This window comes from Thalia democratica, chromosome 5 (genome assembly GCF_965202585.1).
Source record: "Thalia democratica chromosome 5, ktThaDemo2.hap1.1, whole genome shotgun sequence".
Lineage (NCBI taxonomy): Eukaryota > Metazoa > Chordata > Thaliacea > Salpida > Salpidae > Thalia > Thalia democratica.
The window spans coordinates 42953630-42976114 of NC_139169.1; the positions used below are offsets into that span (position 1 = coordinate 42953630).

The following is a 22485-nucleotide window of genomic DNA, read 5'->3' on the forward strand; positions in this document are numbered from 1 at the left end:
TTTATAAATTGTCTAGATTCCAAAACAGTATTTATGTTTATTAAGTAGTATATAACATTTCCTAAATCAATTGACAAACACTTGTTTTTTGCTTTATTTTATTTTCTCAATTGTTAAGAATTTTTTTTGTGTTTCGTTTCGTATATAAAACAGTATTTTAATCATTATCTTAATTAGTACTTTTTTAAACTTTGATGCTTAAACATAAATTAAAGTATTTAAGTTAAATAATAAAACTTTGTTTGTTAGAACTTATTATGTTTTCAAAACAACTGATACAAACACAAATGCAGTTTAAAAGACTTAAATGTAGTTCAAATAAGTTTTAGAGTTAATATTTATGCTTATTAAATCATTATTTCGTATAGAGATTCAAAATTGATTTCAGAAGCCTTTTTCTTCGTAAAAGTTTTTTTTAAATAACAAGCTCCACGAGAAGTTTTTTCAGTAATCTAGCCCGTTCCTTATAAAAGGCTGTCAACCCCTGAAATTCATGATATAGATTATAGATAAACACATTTTTATGATAAAATGACAATTTCTTATTAACTACTTTGTGAACTACTTTATTCTGCTTTAAATTTATCAAAAGTTCTCATACAAACTACGTCATAATGCAACTTAAAAACTTTTTAAAGTTTTCAAAAAATATAACTAAATTTTCAACGAGATGTTTCATTAGAGCTCTCAAAACATGAACACAGCATTTTTTATTATTCTGCTCGCCAGCGCTGCCAGCGGCCAAATAATAGGCGGAATAGACACCGTGCCGGGGGAATACCCGTACATGGTGCAGGTGGGCCACGTGCCGGTGTACGAGGGCGAGTTGATCTGCGGCGGGGTGATTATCGAGATGCAGTGGGTTCTCACCGCGGCTCACTGCGTCCGGCACGAGGGGAGAAACAGGGAGTTCGTCTACATCGTAGCGGGGGACAATAAGAGAGTGCGGAGTTTAGACGGCGACCGGCATGAACTACCGCCGACCGAAATCATTCCTCACCCGGAATACGATTGGGACTACGCTGAGACAAATAAAACAGAAGAGAAGTTCGACATCGCCCTGCTTTACTTCCGTCGCCCCATACCGAACAAGCCCCACATCGGGAAATTCCCGGTTCCGATCCAACCGCACAACTGCGACTTCCTCGACCCGGGCAGCCAGGACGAGCAGTGCAAGTTTCTCGGATGGGGAAACACCTACTTTGATGAAGAAACGGGTATCAGCTCGCGGCCCAGCCAAGTTCTCAAGTTCACGCGGGTGAAGAGCGTGGACGTTTCGATGGACTGGCAAATCGTGATGGGCGACGCGAGGCAGAACGGAGCGGGTAACCGGATCATGGAAGGGGACAGCGGCGGGCCGATGGTGTGCAAGGACCCGCGGGACAAGAAGAAGAAGTTGTGCGGAATCGTGACCACTGGGAACAGGAGGGAGTGGGCCATTTTCGCCAGGGTGTCCGCCTTCCACCCGTGGATCATGGACGAGATGGAAGAAGCGAGAGAAGAGGAAAATTTAAGGAGGAACGACGCGAGCTTTGCCGCACTTTTGGGCGGCGCGCTGTTGGTCGCGTGGAACTTCCTTTAAAGTGAAGTGTGAAATTTTTTGAAGTAACTGATAAGCTTTATGTGCTGTGAAATAAATTATAAAAGAAATAAATTATATGCGATAAAAACGAGTTGTCTTCATGTTTACAAACAAGGTTTTAACTTTGAATTAGTTGTTTTTGTCAATAAATTCTTAAAACTGTTATTATATATTTTAATAACTAAACATTTTAACTTATTGCTGACTCTTTTAGCGTATTATTTTTAAATAGGTTTTATCTTTTCTTTAATGTTTAATTTAGATAGATGTAACATTTAGAAGTATTGTATAAGTTTAAAAAAAAACTTTAAAATTATAGTCTTTAAGAAATCACAAAGTCACTGATTTTATGTTAATCAACAAAGAAGTTTATATATTATTGATTTGACTTTAGCTTACACACAATTATATTTTCTTTACATGATAATCAACATACTTAAAAAAAATGTTCTCAAATACCGTATAAAATAAAGAATAACTATCACCAACTTTTAAAACTACACAATAATTCTCTGACTGAATGTGTTTTTATTAAATATTCAAAGTTTAACAATATCTTGTAAAGTTTTTTATAACAATTTTTAGCATCTTTATAAAAAAAAAATTTAAGTAATGTAAAATCATTTAAAATACTTTAGTTTTTTTAAATATGTTTTAAGCACCAACAAAGTAGAGTTTAAAATATATAAAAATAAAAAATAATAAACCTAATTTTGTTTCTTTATTTAATTTTATTTCTGTACATTGTAAAAAAGTCTTTATACATACTCATTTAAATTGATTCATTGACACCAAGAGTGGATAATTTCGAAAACTAAATAAATACTACTTAGAACATATTAAAACGACAAAACTAAAACACTTAGCAGTAGTAATTTTAGTTTATAGTAAAAAGAGATTGCGGTAATACAACATTATCCTAAGGCAATTTAGATTTACTTAGTTTATATATCATTAATACTTAAATATCCCTATTTTGTTACAAATATTCTTTTTAGAATATTATGCTATAAAATTTTAATTCTTGTTAAAAAGACAACAATGTTGTAGTAATTTTTTACTAAGCAAAACTTTTTATCCTTCTATTTTTTACTCAACTCCATGTGATAAAAATCGATAAGTATGCATACAAATTTTTTTTTGCGTAAATTAAAATCACAACCTCTTTTTCGCTTTACAACTTACTAACCACTAAAATATTCCAAAAGGGGGCGATACCAGCCACTGCGGGAAACAAGTTTAGGTGATAACAAACCAAGTAGTGGTGTATTCCAAAAAAAATTATAAAATAATTTTGCATCGAGTTTATGTTTGTTCCCTGGATTATGCCTCAATTGATTAGATTATTAAATTTACTGAATTCAAAAAAAAAACTTAATTAGGTATAACGTTAACTTATATTATACAAAAACTCTTAAATTTAAGTTAAAATGTTATTTTACTTTAGTTTTTTTTTGAGTTATTTTAATTTTGTTTACTAACAAACTAAATGCAAAAAAATATTTAACTATAAGATTTGTATACTTAGCCTAAATGAGTTTGTAAAACTAAATTATTTTATTTTATCAGCATTATATAATTAGTTATACTATGCAACTTTTAAAATTCTACTGGTATTTGAAATAATTTTAATAAAAATCAATACAAACCTAACTGCGATGTTATAGTGTTTTTAAAATATCTACATAGCTTGCTTTGCTTAATAACCTAAAAATTTAAATAAATATTTATTTTTTACGTTATAAATATGTTTCACTAACAAATAAAGTAAAATATTTAAAAACGTAAAAACAGTTATAATAATTGTTTAGTAATAAATATTAGTACGTTCATTCAAGCTCATATTTTTTACTAAATGTATTTACTAAGTTTTTTAAGGAAAGAATTACAAAAATAAAAGTAACACCTAATATTTCTAAAAACATAGATTCTTTATGTAATTTTTATATTACAAAAACAAACCTGAATTTTGTTATACTGCTGTTGAAAGTTTAAACTTGTATAGAACATCAATGTACAATATACAATTTATAAACAGACTTAATTTCAAAAATTTAAGTCAGTTCCTTTTAGATTGTATAAAACAATGGTATGCTTACTATGTTGTTAAACTGAGTTATAAATAAGAGATAACATTTACTGCTTGTCGATATATATTAGTATTTTAAACAAGATACGTCAAACTTATCGTGTTATGAAAACATTTCACAACTCTTTTGAACTCTTTCAAAGTATAAAAACTTTAGTATTAACTTTATTCTTGTTTTTGTCATATATTGTTGTGTTAAATCTAAGTGTAAGAGTATCTTTTGAAAGCAACTTCTTGTAAACTCATAATAAAAGTTTGCAAAACATAGGCTAAATATTATACTATTAAAATTTAGGAAATAGTTGACCATTGCTAAGTTATGTTTGTTTAGTTAATGCAAAATCCTTACATATGTAAGTTTAATAATGTTACAACTAAAACAGTTTATGTTTAATAATTTTAGTATACTTGATAATTTTTTCTATTTAAACTTCTACAACTTTATTAATTATAGAAATATTTTGCTCTATCTTTTTAGACTAGAGCAGATATTAATTTCAGTGAATGTTAGTTCTTTGCTAAACCGGAATTTCTGAGGAATCTGACGAATTAAACAAAACTAGCAATTTTATTCACTTTTAAGACGAAAATTAAAAAAAAAATTATCAATGAGTAAAAATAGACTTATTATACAATGAATTTTTGTTTTTTTTAAGACAATTATTTTTAAGTTTTAAAGATGTTCAATTTTATATATAATACGACTAAAAATTATAACTTTTTTCGTTTTTTTTAACAGTTTACTAGCATTCTTTTATGAATTTTTTTTTTCCTTTTTGCGGAACATGTTTGATATTATACACAGTTAAAATTTGGCAACAATATTTAAGTTTTGTTTTATTTTTTAATTTATAAAAACAAATCTTTTTATATTATAGATAACTTGTTAATGTTTTATTTTTTATTTTAATACGATAGAAATTCTATTTTGACAGTTTTGTATTTCCTGGACATAGAAATATTACATAGGCATAACAATAGTTGTCCTTGACAAGACGTTAAAATGTGCCCAAGTGGTGTACGACTCGATAACCGAAAGGTTTTTTCGTGCACCATGTCCTAGGACCAATTATTTCAAGCGCTTATTTTTCGTTTAATAAACAAGATATAACAAAAAAAGTAAACAAAACCACAATAATTTTTAAGATTAAATAGTACTTCAATTATACTTTTTTTTGTTTTATTACAAGTTTTTGAATCTGTTTTTGTTTTCATTATAATTTTTTCCTTCGTTTAACTGATATATCTTAAAAATTTGAATTACAGTGTTTACTAAACAAAATATTTTTGAAAACAGAATTGTTAAACTTTAATTAACTAGTAATTTATTTTTTTTCAACGATGTGCGAATAACTTAAAGTCATTGTTGGTGTTTTAAAGGTTTAACTACTTGTATATTCATGGTTTATATATTTTTTCAATATAGCATGTTCTATCTTTTGTCTGGTTTATTAATAAGTATCTTAATCTTCAACGTCGGTCAGAAAAAAAAACAATCGTTAAATACTCATTTTACAAAACTGACCTTCACAATTTCAACCTTTAAGTTACTGTAATGAACTAGTTTAAAGTTATTTCTTATCAGCACTGAAATATTTCATTTATTGAATTTTCAAAACCTTCTATTACTATTACGAGCTGCTGAAAGATTCTAGGACTTTTAAATCAACCTTTTTTACAAAAATGTTTACACATTTTAAAAAAATTATGGAATTAAAACTGAAACTGTACACAAAAAATAGTTAAGATTTGACAAATAAGTAAATTAAACAAGAGAAAATCCAAAGTATATACACTTTAATACACCGGCATGTATGTATAACATTTAAATTTATGTGATCTCTTACGTATTTCACGCTCAGGAAGTTTCATTGTTCTTTTACGTAAAAAATCAATAAAGTGCCGGCCGAAACTTGCCACATTTTGTTATAATTTTATGACGTCTGTTTAGACCCATGATGACAGAGAAAGTACTTACATGAATAAATGTAAAGTTCATTAGACTAAATAAAACTATCTTTTTAAGTTTTTTTTTTGAATCTTAATAAAACAACAAAATAGTTGTAAATAACTCTATTGAGGTAAAACGAAAAGCTCGGTTAAAACACAGTTACACAAACATTTTTAATGGTCATTTTTTTAATTTTTATGTTTTAAGTTATGCATTTTTATTAACCAATAAGTCCACAAATAAAGTTAACAACACAACAAAAGCATATTTTGTTTTTATTTATAATAAAATTTTGAAATTTTAACACAAACATTAAAATTTAATAATGTGTTTACTAATGTTTTATTGCTTTATAAAACCTATTGAAGATATATATATATTGTCTATTGAATGATAAAAAAAAGCGCTAAAAAAGTTTGGTCTAAGGACCTGGTGTACAAAGGAACCTTTCGGTTATCGAGTCGTACACTACATGCTTAATAAGTTTCTTACGAGCTATTACACATAATTTTTTATCAATTAAATATTTTAATTTTTAGTATTAAAACAATCAATTAAACGAAATGAAAAATGAGAGAAAAAAACTAAACGAAAATTAACTGAATTTTGTGTTTAATAATTTACGATAAATCTTGTTTAGTGACATCAGAACTAAAAATATATATAACTTTAAATTAACTTTTAAAAGGAGATAAACAAAACTAATAGCAAACGTGTGAATACATGAACTATAGGTTACAACTTCTTTAAAGAAAGTAAAATGTAATACGCTGAAATATTTTTACGAAATTATTTTTATCAGTGTTTTGTGCTAAAAAGGTAATTTTTATTTTATTTAATAATTTAACTTTAACAGTAAAAATAATTTTACATTTGAATAGTTAAATATACTATTGTAAATTTTTTTAAGAATTTTAAAGAAGTGAAATCTAAAATAACTGAACTTAACTTTTATAAATGAAAATATGAATATAAGTACTGTAAGATTTAGGCTTTTAATAAGAAAAAAACAAAAATTATAACAATTTTAACAATAATAATATAAACAACAATAAATTTATTACTATTTTAAAGTATACTTTTTTTGATTATCTATAGTCCAAGTCTAAAACTGTTATAATAGAGAGCAAACAACATTTACAAACATAAGAAAGAAGAATATTCTTTGATTTCCTCAAAAAAAAAGATTTTTTAACATAAGTTTGCTTGAAACAGTAAACTCAGCTTACTATTTAAATACTTTATTTTCTACTTAAGTATAAACATCTATAACTTTTTTTTTACATTTGCATGGTAAAAAAATGTTTGTAAGTATAGAAAAAAAGTTTAGTTTTCTGTTTATATATATACATCTATTACTAATTTTTTTACATTGGCATACAAAAAAAAACCAAAAAGTGTGTAAGTATTCTGAAATTAAATCAAAATAGTAATCTTAAAGAATAATCTTAAGAATAACTAGATAGAAAATGCTACAACTACTGCTATTGTAACCAAACAAATCAACTTTTGAACAAAAAAAATAAAAATAAATAAAAATAGGGTATTAAATGACAAATATTATAAACTCCTTAAACAAAAGTAAATAGACGAGTAGGAATGATCACTATTGACCTTGAGAATCACTATTTAAAAGATAAGTTTTAAGTTCATCCTGCAACTTTCCAAAATGACTTATATTTTTTAAACATTATGGTAGCTTTATGCATAACTTACTTCCTTGGTAGCATAGCGATTTATGACCTATTTTGCTGTTGAAACTAGGTAGGAAAATATTTGATAACTAGAATAACAAATCTTGTGGAATTTGTGTGGTTAAAAATAGTGAGAGTCATTGAGTAATTTTAGAGCTAAAAATCAATTTTGTTGCACAACATAAAACTCAGTGTAAATATTTCTACATTTCTCTTTAAAAGATTTTATCTTAAAAAAATTCTAAATAAAGTTCTTCAAGCTGTTTAATCTATGAAAACCATGCTTGAATTTTTAATTAAAAAAATTAAACATTATTTTCTAACTATTAGATACAGACAGAGTTGCAAATTTGTTTGCTTATTAAACTTCTAATAGCTTACAAAGCTATTATTTTAAATTTATAAACCACTTTTTGTTGTTACTTTAAAGTTTATATACTAGAAAAAGTTTCTATATCGTTTTTCTGTATACTAGCTCTTTAAATTATCTATTAATAGAGCAAACTTATTTAAGTAACTTAAAATAAAGTTAACGAAGATTAAACATAAAAGTTTTGCAAAACTTTTAAGGCTTTTAGAGAGCATTTAGTGTGTTATTATTTATATTGCGAAAATTGTTATTTTTTGTTACAAGTATTTTCTTTTACTGATTTATTTTGATACATTAAAAATAGTTCAGAATAATAAAAAAGATGTGCTTGAAACATGTGCTTTACATAAACTTTATTAGAAAAATATATTATTTTTTACTTTTCAAAAGTGCTTAAACCCAGGTAGGAGATAATAATAGGTACCAAAATATAATCAATAGTACTTTTAGCTTGTTTCTTGACACAGTGTATTATGCGTTAAAGCAAATATCAAATAGAATAAAATGTTTGAAACAGTATCTATACAAACTACCTAAATGAATACAACTTTATAACAACATCGTAAGCTTTTTTTTTTTTGTAAATTAATGTAATCATGTAAACAGTTTTGATAAACAGTATGTCAAGCGAGGACATATGGTATACTTGTATATGATTATGCATTATATATAGTTGTGTATCATATAGTCTTTTTAAGTTCTTTTTTTTTGCAGGTGTTTATAAATTTGAAATATAAATTGTACTACACATATGAATTTTACTACCTTTTTATAGCTACGTATTAATTTTTTTTATACAATCTTGTTTTTTTGAAAATAGAATTTTGCAAGGACAAGTATAGCTACTAGCATATCTGATTTTCTAAAAATTTAAAACTATTCTAAACGTTATAATAATATGGTTACAAACTGTAATTACTTTTCTTTTTTGATTTTCTTAAAGAAAATAAATGTTCGCTGTATACAACTAAAAAACTTGGCTATTTTTCAAAAATAGATCTAGACAAAATATTTTTTTTTAATTGAAAATATAAGTTTTAACTAAAGTTTAAAAAAAATTTTTTTTAGCTGAACGTAATATTTCATTTTAGTATTATAGAAGTAATCAACAAAATTATAAGATACAGATAAACAATTTAGAAGATGTACTAAGCTCATATAGGTGCTTTAAAAGTAATTAAAATGTTTAATACGATGCTTTACCTTAGTTATATGATATCTAATTTTTGTAATGTATCTTATGCTTATTTTTAGATTTTCTGTGTTTTTCTGCACCTCAACAGTTTTATCAAAATAAAATATCTTAAAACACATTGTTGCGTAAGTTACCTTATGTTTGTGGTTGTCTGCTTATTTTCTTAATTAAACATGGTAAAAAGTAGTTTTACTTTGTAAGAACTCAATATTTACCTTTGTTTTTGTACATTTTTCTTTCTTTTTTTGATAAACTTGATTAACACATTAAAAAATTACGTAATTAAGTATGTGCGTATTTAAAAAAAAACATTAATTATATATAAATATATAAATACTCAAAATTCACTAGCTAATAGTTTGCTATTGCAGATCCTAACGAAGCAAGTTCAAATAATAACAACGACTTCCACAGTACCTTTCTTTATTTAACTTACAAATGTTTCTCTGTGTTAAATAACTTTTTAGTATCTTAGTTTAAACTCATAAACTAATGCTTATCGATTTACTCCACTAACAATATACAACAATTATATTATATAACATATAATATTACTTGTTAATTTATGACAATTATGGCATATAGTTTAGTAAATACAAATATATATTTTTTTATGTTCTATTATTTTCTTGAAGTACTTATTTTTGTACAGAACACCGTTGAACTTTGTTATTATTTTAACAACTAGTTGTTGAATAAAGAAAAGTAATTTTCAAATTTATATTATTATTATACAGATATATACTAACTTTAGTTAACGGAAAACATTTATTTTGCAATAAATGAAATAAAACACAATCTAGATTCCAGTTTAAAGTCGCTTTTAACTATTATTACTAGTCTTCAGCAAGTTCTTAAACATTATCTTATTGGCATAATTTGAAACTAACTATACTTATGTGTAATAAGTGCTACAATCTAAACATTATTTTTAAATACGTTTTTATCATTGTAAATAGCATTTAAAATCATAAATAATTTTTTGTTTTAGTTGAGTGCTTAGTTAAAAACATTTGTATATACAATTTTGAATAAAATAAATTTTATAAAAATAAAGTTAGCTGCTACACTTTTTATCAATTGTAATGTTTATAAACAGTTTTATTAATAGTATTAAAGAAAGCTTATTAGTATATAAGTATGTATAAAGAAGCTGACTAGTAAACTATTAAAAAATAATTACCTTTATAATAAAAGTTTTATCTGTTATAGTTAATAACTCTGATACTTACCTCAAATTAAATTTCAGAAAGTTAAGATAGCTAAAGAAAAAAAGTGTCAAACATATCAAACCAATTTTTAAGCTTAAATGTATGTTGGTTTTTATTCTAGACCAATGGTTCTAAATTGTTTGTATATTACGTAGGAGCACCAAAAGAGAGAATGTTTTGCTAACTAGATTTTAAATTATGATTTTTGTATAAAAAAATGTTGTTGTGGCTAACTTTGTGTTTTAATTTACAAATATTTGAATTTGTTAAGAAATGGCTAAAACTGACTTTTGTTTATTGAGTAACATAAATATGTACGTTAATTTGCTTAGGGCATAATTTCTTGTTGCAAGCAAGTGTATACTTTTTTAATTTATTATTAAGTTTGTTTAATTAAGCTCTTTCAAATTCAAACACGTTTAGTATAAAAATAAACAATTTTTCGATTTTTTTTGTAAATGGTAATAGTGTTATTCTACCAAGGTTGATTGTTGATTTTTCAGAGCCATAATAAGCATTTAGAAGGTTTAAAGATATGTTTAAAAATTTTTGGTAATTAACTTGTTTTCTTAGATTTCTTAAATTATTAATGCTTTATTACATAATTATAAACTAAAATTTTAAAACATACTTATTGTAAAATTAAGGCGGTTAAGTGCATCTTTTTTATAATCGAAATTTTAGATATGTTATTATTTTAATAAAATACTTAACTTAACAAAGCTATATGAGTTAGACCTTGAAAATTTTTTCATGTACAAATTTGAATTAACAATAAATTAAAAATTTAATGCTATTAGCATTATTTTATTAAAAAACAACAAGTTTTTAAACAAAACAAACAAACAAATATACTATATTTTGTTTCAAAATAGTTTAAGAGTATAAAATTTGAAAAACAAACTTTAAAAAATATATTCATTATTAAAAACTAATAAAAATTCTAATATAAACCTTCTGGTACTTGTAAAGGTAATCAAACATACTTACAAGATACTGATAAGCGGCAAACAAAATAGTGTAAACAGTTAAGTATAATGACGTAATTTTTACATCGTCATGTCATATTCAAATTAAATTATTTAGCAGACTTCTAAAAAAATATTTTTCTCTTTTTTATATCTATATTTCTTAAATACTTTAGTTTAAATTATTCTCAAAAACTATTTTTACTTCTGCGTTTATCGTAGCGTGCGATTTTATAGTACTGTAAAAAAATGCCCTTGTATCTGTCAACCTATTTTCTTGTTGTTTTATAAAAACAACATTTCCGACAATTGTATTAGTTTAATTTTAAATACTAACTATCACTAAAGTTTTCTTATGATTTTGACTTATAATATTTAAATTGGAATAATAAAAATCAACCAATAAGGTTTTCTCACAACTGTTTAATAAAATATCGACAAAATTGCACTTAAAATAATCGATTTTAACTTGAGCTTTTAACAACTTTATTTGAAAAATCAATTAAACCAAACTTTTTAAATTAAGCACATAGTTCATTTAAGTTTTTTTTTCTTTATCACTTATGGGCGGTTTTCAATAACAATAACTCTAGTTTTTTTTATAATAAATAGGATCTTTTTTTCGTTGTATGATGTTTAAATAATCTAATACATATAATTTTTAAATGAGAATAAGTTGATGTTAATTTTTGTGTAATCTATAGCTTAAACAAAATTATGTTTTTTTCTTATTTGTTCAAGTTGTTTATATGCATAGTAGCTTAACTACTACAACTACTTTGATATCTTTGTGATATATATATTGTTTATTGAACGATAAAAAAAAGCGCTAAAAAAGTTTGGTCTAAGGACCTGGTGTACAAAGGAACCTTTCGGTTATCGAGTCGTACACCACGTGAATTGATAATCAAACAGCAAAAAAAAAATGGTTAAACGTAAACGATATGAATGAAAAACTAAAGTAATGTTTTGTAATACTTTGTTTTACAAAAACTTTTTAGTAACAATTAAACTTTTTTAGCTGAGTTTTCAATTCGTTACAACATACTGACTTTTAACTGTTTTAAGAATTTAAGCCTTTTCTGATCAACAAACTTGTAGTGAGGTATATATAGTGAGTTAGGTCCAATATTAGTATCTTAGGTATTCGTTAGAATTGTTTTCAGTTTTAATAAACGCATGGCACAAGCTAACTTCAATCTATTTAATGTTTTTTATCCAAATTCCATTACTTTTAATAGGAATTTACTAGTAAACTAATAATATGATAACTTATGGCTTGAATTTTAAAAAATCAGACTAGTTAACAAATATACACACGAAAAGCATTAAAATAACACAAAAACAAGAAAATATGAAACACACTTATAGTTAATAAAATGAATTAGGACGATGAAAATGACTCTTTTTTTTATATCTATAGTTAAACTAAGCTACAATGCAAAAAGAATCATTTGCTGATTAGTAAGTGCTGCAAAAGAATCAACAACTAGTGAGCATTTATTAAAAATGCAAATCTTACGAAAATTATAACATATCAATTCTTTAAGTTACACAGCCGTGTGCAATTTTTTGTAATCTAATTAATATGAAGGCCATAAAAAATTTCATCAAAAAATTTTTTTGTTTTAGTGTTTTAATAAGTTATACTCTATAGTTATATAATTTGTATGTATTATATTAAAGTGTTATTCTAAAATAGAAATAATCTGTTAGTTGTCATTATTCTATTTTTTGAGTAAATTCATGATAAGTGTTAAACAAAGGTTGAATTTGCTTATGTCATGTGTATATTAAAGATAAAAGAATTAAGTTTTTATTACTTTCACTATTTTAAGGTAACACAGCAATGTTTATAAGTAACTATTCAAAATGTATTTAACAACTTTTTTGATCTTGTAGTAGTAAAACTGTTTATCTTCCTAAACATATTGATAATTTTGTCAAATTTTGAGCATCAAAAGCTTTCTTTTTCTTATAGTTAAAACATTTACTTAATCATCTTATTTAATAAGAACATAGTAGCGATTTCAAAGTATTTTAAACTAAGATTTAACTTTATACTCTATAAAAGTTCGTTTAAATTAGATAATAGTAATTAAATTTTATTTCAAAGGATTTTATTACAAAAATGAGAATAAAGGTTACCTACAAGCCTTTCAGCTCTCATCCAATAACTTGTTCATGGTGAACACTGTACATTTTATAAAAAATTAAAAATTAAAATAATTAAAGTAGCTCTTAAATTCTTTAAATAGCATTACGGAAAAAAATGTTTAATCCCTTTATTAGTTGCTGTCTGCTTTACATGCTTTTTTTTATTAGAATGTTTATAATAGCTTATAAAACAATTAAATTTCTGGACAAATCATTAAACTGTATCCGAGCTTATGACTCGATAACCAAAAGGTTTTTTTTTACATCAGGCCCCAAGACCAAACTTTTTAAGCGCTTTTTTTCTTTCAATAAGCAGTAAAGTACTTAAATAATTTTTATTTAACACAAACTGTAAAATATTGTGAATATTAGAAACATAAAATAAAATAAATACGTTAAATGTTATTATTTTTATTGATTGATCGTAGAATTTCGAATTAAAAAACGTACATAAACTAATAAAGTGTAGGAAACTTTATTCAAATTTAAAAAATGTTTAATAAAAATAATTTGTCTCATTTAATGAAATGACAATAAAATATCAAAAAAAAAAAAAAGGTTTATTTGATGTTAATTTTAATTTTTTTAAATGCAAAAACAATTAAAGTAGTTTAGAAATTTTTACACAAAACAAGTCGTAGGCTTAAATTAGAATTTAAATGCACGAAATTGCTTTCATAACTGCTGAGACACCCAAAACACTTTTTGAACTGAACAAAAAAAATTAAAACAAAGCATCAACAAAAACTGTCAGGGGAATTTCTCAAAAAATATTTCTTTCTATAAGTGTTATTTTTGTCAATTTTAAAATGTCACTGCTTTTTACCGAACAGTTTTCTCAAAACACAAAAACAACACATCAGTTTTATTTGCAACAAAATTAACTTCTTTATGATTTTTGTTGTTTTAATAGATTTTTGCTACAAAATATAACAATCTACTTTTTACTACGTATAAATTACGTTTTTAAATAGTTTTTTGGATAGTTTTAGATAACAATAATCTCTAAATTGTTTTCTGGAATAATTTAAATAAGATCATCGTTTTTATTTTAGCGCGACTTAAAAAATTTTAATATTAAATATAAATTAAATAATTTAATGTCAGAAGTGCTTCTGGTGATTAAAAATTTTTTGTGCATAAATTTTTATGTTGGCTTTACTATACGTTTTTATTTTTGAAATTTACAAGTAAAGTGAAACTGAAATAGTTTTTAGGATGCTTGTTAATTTTAATTTAATTTCTTTCGATACCTTAGGCTCTCATCGATTCGATAGTGACTTCGTGTTTGATGAAAAAAGAGAAGAAAAATGCTGTTTGAGAAAAAAAGAGAGACTTTACTGGTGATAAGTTAGTGTATAGGGAATAAAAGTCTTATTTCGTATTGTTTCTTCTTAAAAGTTTTTTAAAAGACAAATAAAATGAAAAATGACTACAGTAGCAGAATTTATTCTTTGGGTCAATGGAAGGTATTTCTAATAGATAATAGTAATAGTTAAAATTCGTAAAAAACAATTTTGATCTTATAAAATATAAATTTGAAGTCACTAGCATATAAAACGTATTTAAAAAGCATTTTATTATCAAACAACTAATTTACGTAGCATGTGTAGTTTATCTAAGTCATAATAAATAAACTTAACGTTTTTACTAATATTTGAGAATAACATAAAAAACAATTACAGGTTTTGGAAGAGCTAATTCCAACTGATTTGCTAGAAGAATACAAACAAGCTTTTCAAATTCTCGACAGAAAAAATGTTGGAAAAATATCTATAAGAGTATGTTTATTTGATCTTAATCGTATAACTTTTTTTTGTATTGTAATATAACATTTATAAATAAAGTTTTTAGGTAAGAATCTACAAACTAGTATGATACATTACTTTAACTATATTGAAAACTGATTAGAGCTTTTTTTCCTTATAAAGTAAAATCTTAACTAAAAATGTTAATCATAAAAGCTTTTATTTTTTAATAAATTGTTATTCATTAATGTTTTTTATCTATCATTAAAAAAAGTGTTCTGTTAAGCGAAATTGCTTGTTATATAACATTTTTTTATAAATAGTACGAAAACTACTTGTCTTGTTTAAATTGAATATTTTTAAAGACTAAAGGTTTTTTGTCGTTTAGTAATTTTACCTTAATTACTTAGCAAACTACTAACATATGTTTTTACTTACACTTTTGTAAAAAGAACAAATTGTTTTTGTTTTCACTTCCAACAAGCAATTACTGACCTTAAAAAAATCAATGATTAAAAATAAATCAAAATAGTTAACTGCAGAGAAAAGCGAATAATAAACTTTTTAATCGAAAAACACATATTAGCAATGACCTTGCCATTTATTGGTGACGTCATATTGGCGATCCGAGATGTTTGACAAGGAGACAATGCTAAACTGAAGTGCGTATTTCACATTTGCGCGTATTGAAATCGATTTTTCAAACTAAAAATAAACTAATTAGTCCTCCGTTGCTTCCGAGTCTGACATTAGAAAATTTGATTTATTTTAACGTAATTTGTAATTTTTGTCAGGAGTGTTTAGGGTTTTGATAATGCTATTGCAAAAGTTCGTATTATATTATCAAACATAACTTGTTTAAAATATGATAACGGTATCAACTTCAGTCTGTTAAAGTAATCTTAACTGTATTCTCAATTTCTTAAAAATTTTCATTCTAAGTCTGACACAAAAATAGTTTTTTAAACAAATACATATAAAATAATCTTAGTTGTATCTTAAAACAAAACCTACTGGAAAATTAACAAAGCATTAAGATATTAAACAAGCGAATTTTAGAAATAAAACTCTAAAAGGTTGACGTTAATAAAACTTGGATTATTTCTAAATCCTGTTCACTCGTTGTCGACTAAATCAATTCTACTTGACATCATAATCAAGTTTTGTCAAATAACATTTCGAACAAAAGTTCACCTAAATTTTACGCTTGTTTAGATTTTAGGCGCCTAATTTAACAGATGACTTAATAGAAGCTTCTATCAAAAAAAGCTATCATTATTTTTAGAGATAGACAATAACTTTTATGACAAAATTATAAAAATATTTTTAAAGAACAAGTTTTTGCCGCAAAAGATTAAATTTTTTTTAGAATTCTTCAAGTTTTTTCTCTGAAGTTTTTATACGTATAAAATAACCGTAGGCTTTGATTAGACTAACAATATTATCATTTTTTAAAACTCCAGAGTTTCCAAACTTATGCATAAATTCGAAATATTTGCTATTTGAAAATACTTAAAATTTTTGCAGGGTAATATAATCAAAAAAAAATTAACATGAAAATAAAATTTTTAGGATTTGTCAATTGTGACGTGCAGTATTGGTGTCCAGTTAAGTGAAGACGAACTGCGGCTTTATGTTGATGACGTCATCACTGGGGTGCGTCGTGTTTCTATGGTAACCAGCTGCGACCCCCTGATAAATTTTACATCTTTTCTCAAACTAATGGCCGTCATACTTACAGTTAGTTAGCATAATTTACATGACAAAACATAATTGACAAAAGTTGGGGTTCAAAAGTTTTTAAACATAAATTTTCGCATTTTATTTATTCTTGTAAAAACAATAGCAACTTATACTTTTACGAAAAGCTACAAAATTAGCTAAAAAAATAAATCAAACTTGTTTAAGCGTAAAAGCAATATAATTTACAACAGTTTAATTTTTTTTTTTGATAATGCAGGAGTGGATATCAGTGGAAGAAGTTATGCTAATATTCAACGAGTTCGACTCCGACGGCGACGGGTTTATCTCGCCGAAAGAGTTGAGAAATCTCCTCAACAAGCACCAGACTCCCCTCACTGACCAGCAGCTTGAAGACATGATGAAGGAAGCTGACAGGTTGGTTGTTTGGTAAACAGTTATTTGAAAACAAGGTTTACCTTTAACTCTTATGTAACATAAAATAAGCTGTTCTGAACGGTTTTGTAAATTTATCAGGTATTAAAAAAGCAAAATTCTATAAGTACTTTTACGTAAGCTTTTTAAGTAGTACATAAGTATTCTCAACTGAAACAACAAACGTTTTCAAAGGTATGAAAAATATTTTTTTTATTTTATACAATTTTTTTTTCAACGTGTTTAAGAGAACAATAAAAAAATGTAACTGTTATAGCTGTTAGAAAGTTTTTAAATAAGCATTAATAAAAACAAAGTTTTTTAATAAAGGGATGGTGACGGTATGGTGAGTTTGCGGGAATTTGTTGCAGTCATGTCGACTTCCACTGTAATGGCTGACCGAATCTTAAACAACATGGACAAAAAGAACGGTCAAAACAAAATCGGTTTGTATAGAACTCTTATACATATTTTTTTAATGTTTTTGAAGGTTTGTGCCTTCAAAGTACTTACAACTGTAGATGTAAACCGTTAAATGTAAGCCTTAGTTGAAAAAGCTAATTGAAAAACTAGAAATGGTAGAAATTAATTAATTTATTTATTTATATGCAGAAATCAAAGGCAACACCGGAAAGCAAAAGATAGAGCAAAGAAGAAAAAGTTTAGCAGACTGGATCAAACAGAACTCCTTCAAAAAAGAGGACGAAGAAGTCAACCAAAACAACAACTCTAACAACAACAATGACTGTGAGGTCATAAAAGCAAAAAAAGTGACGAAAAAGCAGAGGAAAAGCAGCCTTGGAAGGAAGTTTACTATCACAATGAACATGCTCAGGAAGCAGGTTTCCAGGAACAGAATTAGAGAGTCTTCTTAACATTTTTATTTGCCTACCTGTTTATAGAAAAAAAATCATTGACTTTTGAACTCTTATTGTTTGCTTGTGTTGTGTTTCTAAGATCATGTGCAAAAATAATTTGACTTTTCTGTTTGATTTAGCTTATGAAAAGGTGCAATACTGTATAAAAGTTAATGTTGACCTTGTTCATTTGTTTTGTGGTAAATAATGATGCTATATTTTGTTTCATGCAAAAAACTTTGTTAAATCGTTTTTACTAACTAAAAAAATCAATGTATTAAACAAATTTTTTGTGCTAAAAAAGTCTTTTTTAACTATTTATTGCCATAAAATAAAAATATTAAATGTAACAAAAACTTAGTTTTTGATAATTGCTATTTTTGAAGTTTATAAATATGTTGTTTTTCTTTAGTAACTAATTTTACTTATAACAAAATTTTTAATTTTTACTACTGCCTATTTCTGTAAAGAACAAAAAAAAAACTTTGTTTTATATTTAAATGCTGTATTTTTACGATAATAAACTTGAATAAAATTTAAAAAAATAGAGCTCGGTTAAAGTAATTTACTTTTAGTTGTAGATTACTTATTAAAATAGCGTTAATTATACTCTTAGCTTTTTGATATAAAACACAATACAAATGTTTTAGTTTTTTTTGTAAATGCACTGAGAAAAAAGTTTATACTTTAGGCTTTATTGTTTAATAAAGTAAAAAAATAATAAATTAAACAAATGCCATGCTTTAACAATTTTAACTTTTCTGTATACTTAAGTTTTTATAAGTTTTAATACTATTTATAGGATAATTAGTCATTTTAAAAGATATTTAAAAAATTTGTTTCGAAAATCTAAATACATTTTACATAGATAAAAAATACTTTCATAGATTAGTGTCTTTTTATCAACTTTGAAAAAAAGGGAATTTATGTACTATTAATAGTAAAAATAAGTTTTATATCTACTACTTGTTGTTTGAAAACTGCATTTAAATGATACATGTGACTTCTAAATGTGTTTAACAATGTTTTTGTTAAAAAAAGCACTTGTATAAGACAATAAGAAATCATTCTCAATTTAAAAAGTTACTTACACTTTAAAAAACAAAATACTTTATATAGATACTATAGAGTAAACTAACGGTGAAACTTCTTTTTTTTTTTGTTTTTTTTTTCAAATTTATAACTAAGTTTACTTTAAAGTCATATAAATAAGATAGAGTTTTTTTTTACAAATATATGGTGAATTAACGAACATTGGTATTAGAATTCATTTAAAATACAGATTTTTGATAAACTAGCTTTGTTACTGATACTATATAAAAATTTTTTTGTGTTTTCGTTTAAAATGTCTTAGCTTTGTATTGTTTAGAGTCTAAACTTTAGACCATATAATTTTAAATTCTTTGATAATAAGTATTTAATATTGTAAACTTTCATAAAAAAAAAACTAGTCCTAAACAAACTACCTTTGAATATTTAGTTTTAAGAATAATTAGAGAAAATACTTGTACATTGCACTAAAAATTTACTAAACAATAATGTGTATTTATTTCTAAAGTTATTTTCAATAGTGTACTATTAGTATTTTAATAAAACTTTTAAATAAAGTAAATTTTGTAAAGAAACTATTATCTAAATTAAGTTTATAAACAATTCTTAGAAGTTGCGTAAATTTTATTTATATAACTTTTCATTTAGTTTACAAAGAAGAAACTAGTTTAGTTTCAGTTTTTTAAATTAAAAATGTATGTTGCTCTCAGTAAATCAAAACTAATTATTATAATTATAACACACCCTTTATTTAAAGGCTATATGGTGTGAATAGCATTTATACACCTGAATAAATTATGAATTAATATAAATTTGATATAATGAAAAAATGTGTATATAACTTCCTTTACATTTAGTTTACAAAGAGCAGTATTTAACTTTCTTAGGACTGCAAAAAAGTATTTTGACATAAAACAAATTTTACTTTTTTGTTAATGTCGTATATTTCACTTAGAAGTCTTTTGACTAATCAATACGAAGTTTTTAAGCATTTAAATACAGCTTAAAAAAATCAACAAAAAAATGAAAAATAATATATATCTTAAAAGAAGCAATTACTATCGACAAGTTTATTTTTACTTAACAGATTTGTATGAAATTAAGCGTGATTATTTCTAAACATTATAATTAAATCAAGTTAGTTTTTAAATAACTCAGTGAAAGTATTTTTATTGAGTGTAATTTGTTATGTTTTATTATTCGGTACCTACTTAAAAGTACTTACAACGAATTAAATAAATTTCAAACAAAGAATGGTTGTAAAATATCTACGTAAAATTACTTCCGAAAATGCTTATTTGTTTTCATAAGAACAATCAATAATATTCTCTAAATCTTTTAGAGAGCCCTTGAAAATAATACGTTTTTACCTCATTTGAATTTTTTTCAGTTGTTTTTAGTTAAATTATGAAAATAGTAGTTTTGAATATATCAAGTCATAAATAAACTTGAAGCTTATAAAAAATATAATGCTTCACAGACTTAACTCTGTTGTAGAAAGCATTTAAATATTTAGAATCAAGATGGTCAAGCTTTTAAGAAAGTTTATAATATAACAGTTCGTATATACTAACTATATGTTCTAAAGTTTGAGGTTTTCTATTCTAAATTCTAAGTTGTACTTGGTTAAAAATTACACTACACTAAAATTCAAAGTAAAACTATTTTTTAATTTAGAAATTTATATGTAGGATGTTTCATTATAATTCATTAAAAGTTGCAGTTATAGTTGTTTTTTTTTTATATAAGTCAGATTTTTTAAATTGTTATTTTGGATTGAACTTAAAACATTTACTTTTTAAGGCCTTCTAAAAACTTAGGTTTTAATCATATAAGTGATGATTATCACAATAGACTTAGAGCTATCTACTTTTTATGCACATGAAGAAAACAATATAATTAAATTAAAGGTAATGTTTTAAGCATTGGCGCTTGCCTTATGACTAATGTTTTTGACGTAACGATTTAATTTATTACTTTTATAAAAAAAATCTTAATTTTATTGATTAAAGTTAGCATGAGATTTTTTTCGAATAATTTAATAAGTTCTATGAATTGTACGTATTTTGTTATTAAACTTATGGTTTCTTAGATTGAAACTGGTCGTTTCATTGTTTAATTGAATTAGAATTAGAGTTATCCTGCATGTCTGTATTTTTATAATAAACTCAAGTTTTGATAATTTATAAATCAACCAGTCTCTAAATACTTTACAATATTTAAGTTTTTACACAATGCAGTAACACTATTAGAAAAATATTTGTGCTTGCTGACCACTTTAATTTATTTAACGTTCAGTTTGAGTTACATGTTGTTTTGACTAAATAATTTTAAAAATACTTATTATAAATAATAATTATAAATATTTTATAAATGATTTATAAATTACACATATCTATTGAAATAAGGCAGAAACTTAAAAAAAACGATTTAAGGCTATTAATTTGATCTATTAGTTTTATTTTTAGTACTGTTAGTTATTTATCCATTTAAGTTTTCACAATATGTTTATCATAATTACTATACAATCACATGTTTTAAATCGTAGCTTAACACAAGGCTTCAAGTAAAAATACTGATTAAAGTTGTTTTTTTATTGCTTTTTTTTTCGAATACTTGAATGGAAAGTTTAATTTGTACAGAGTATGAACTCGAAACAGAGAAAAACCTTAACTTAATTTTTAGCACTAGCATTTATTTAAACTCAAAGGTCGAAGTTTAAATTATTTTCTGCAGATATTACAGACATGAAGTTTAAATATTGCATTTGAAATTTAAAACGTTAATTTATAATAAACTTAGTCAACTTTGCAAGAGTTTATAAAGGTTACTTCAAAACATATTTTTAAAATACAAATTTTTAAAGTACTAATTTTAGAGTATTTTTTGAGTACATGTAATATTGTTTTATTTATTATTCCAATTATTTTATATTATCAAACTTTGAAATATATTTAAAGAATTAGAATTATGTTTTACTAAAAATTTACTACAGTAATGACTTGAAAAGCTAGTTTTTAATTTTTACCAAGTTGTGTAGGATAACTTTTAAAAATACTTTGCAAGTTAAACAACTCATACCACAAAAAATACTCTCAAAAGAGTTGCAACAGTTTTTGAAAGTCATTTATTAAATATAAAAGAAAATTGGCAGCTTAAAATTCCAAGCTCATCTACATACAATTTTCAGATGACGAATCGATATGTGCATGTAAGCATCAATGAAGAATTTAGACAATGAGTATCATGAAAAATTAAGCGAAAGTTATTTTACTTTTGCAGAAAACTTTAGTTTTTAAAACTTTTATCACCTTCAAAATTTTATGACTAGATTTTTACGATAAAGAATTTAAAAAAAATAACGTGTTCTAACAAATAAAAGTGCCCAAAAAAACAACAAACAGTAATTAAACATTTTGCTAAAAACTTCAACAGCTTTTGTAGTTAATATACTACAAGAGTTTCTTTTTCAATTACCTTTTTTTGGCAGAAATTAAT

The 22485-nt window shown here is 24.7% G+C and overlaps 2 protein-coding genes across 2 annotated transcripts; both read left to right on the forward strand.

Moving 5' to 3' along the window:
• Window positions 1–694: 694 nt before the first annotated feature.
• LOC145836561 (mast cell protease 2-like) lies at window positions 695–1582 on the forward strand. The gene has a single exon (XM_082944355.1). The coding sequence runs from the start codon at window positions 695–697 to the stop codon at window positions 1580–1582; it is 888 nt and encodes a 295-aa protein (XP_082800481.1).
• A 12948-nt stretch (window positions 1583–14530) lies between these two features.
• LOC145836143 (uncharacterized) lies at window positions 14531–18456 on the forward strand. The gene is made up of 6 exons (XM_082943955.1): window positions 14531–14686; window positions 14903–14998; window positions 16538–16705; window positions 16926–17083; window positions 17411–17526; window positions 17693–18456. Exons 1-6 carry the CDS (start codon window positions 14639–14641, stop codon window positions 17953–17955), a joined length of 849 nt encoding a protein of 282 aa, XP_082800081.1. The 5' UTR covers window positions 14531–14638; the 3' UTR covers window positions 17956–18456.
• Window positions 18457–22485: the final 4029 nt, after the last annotated feature.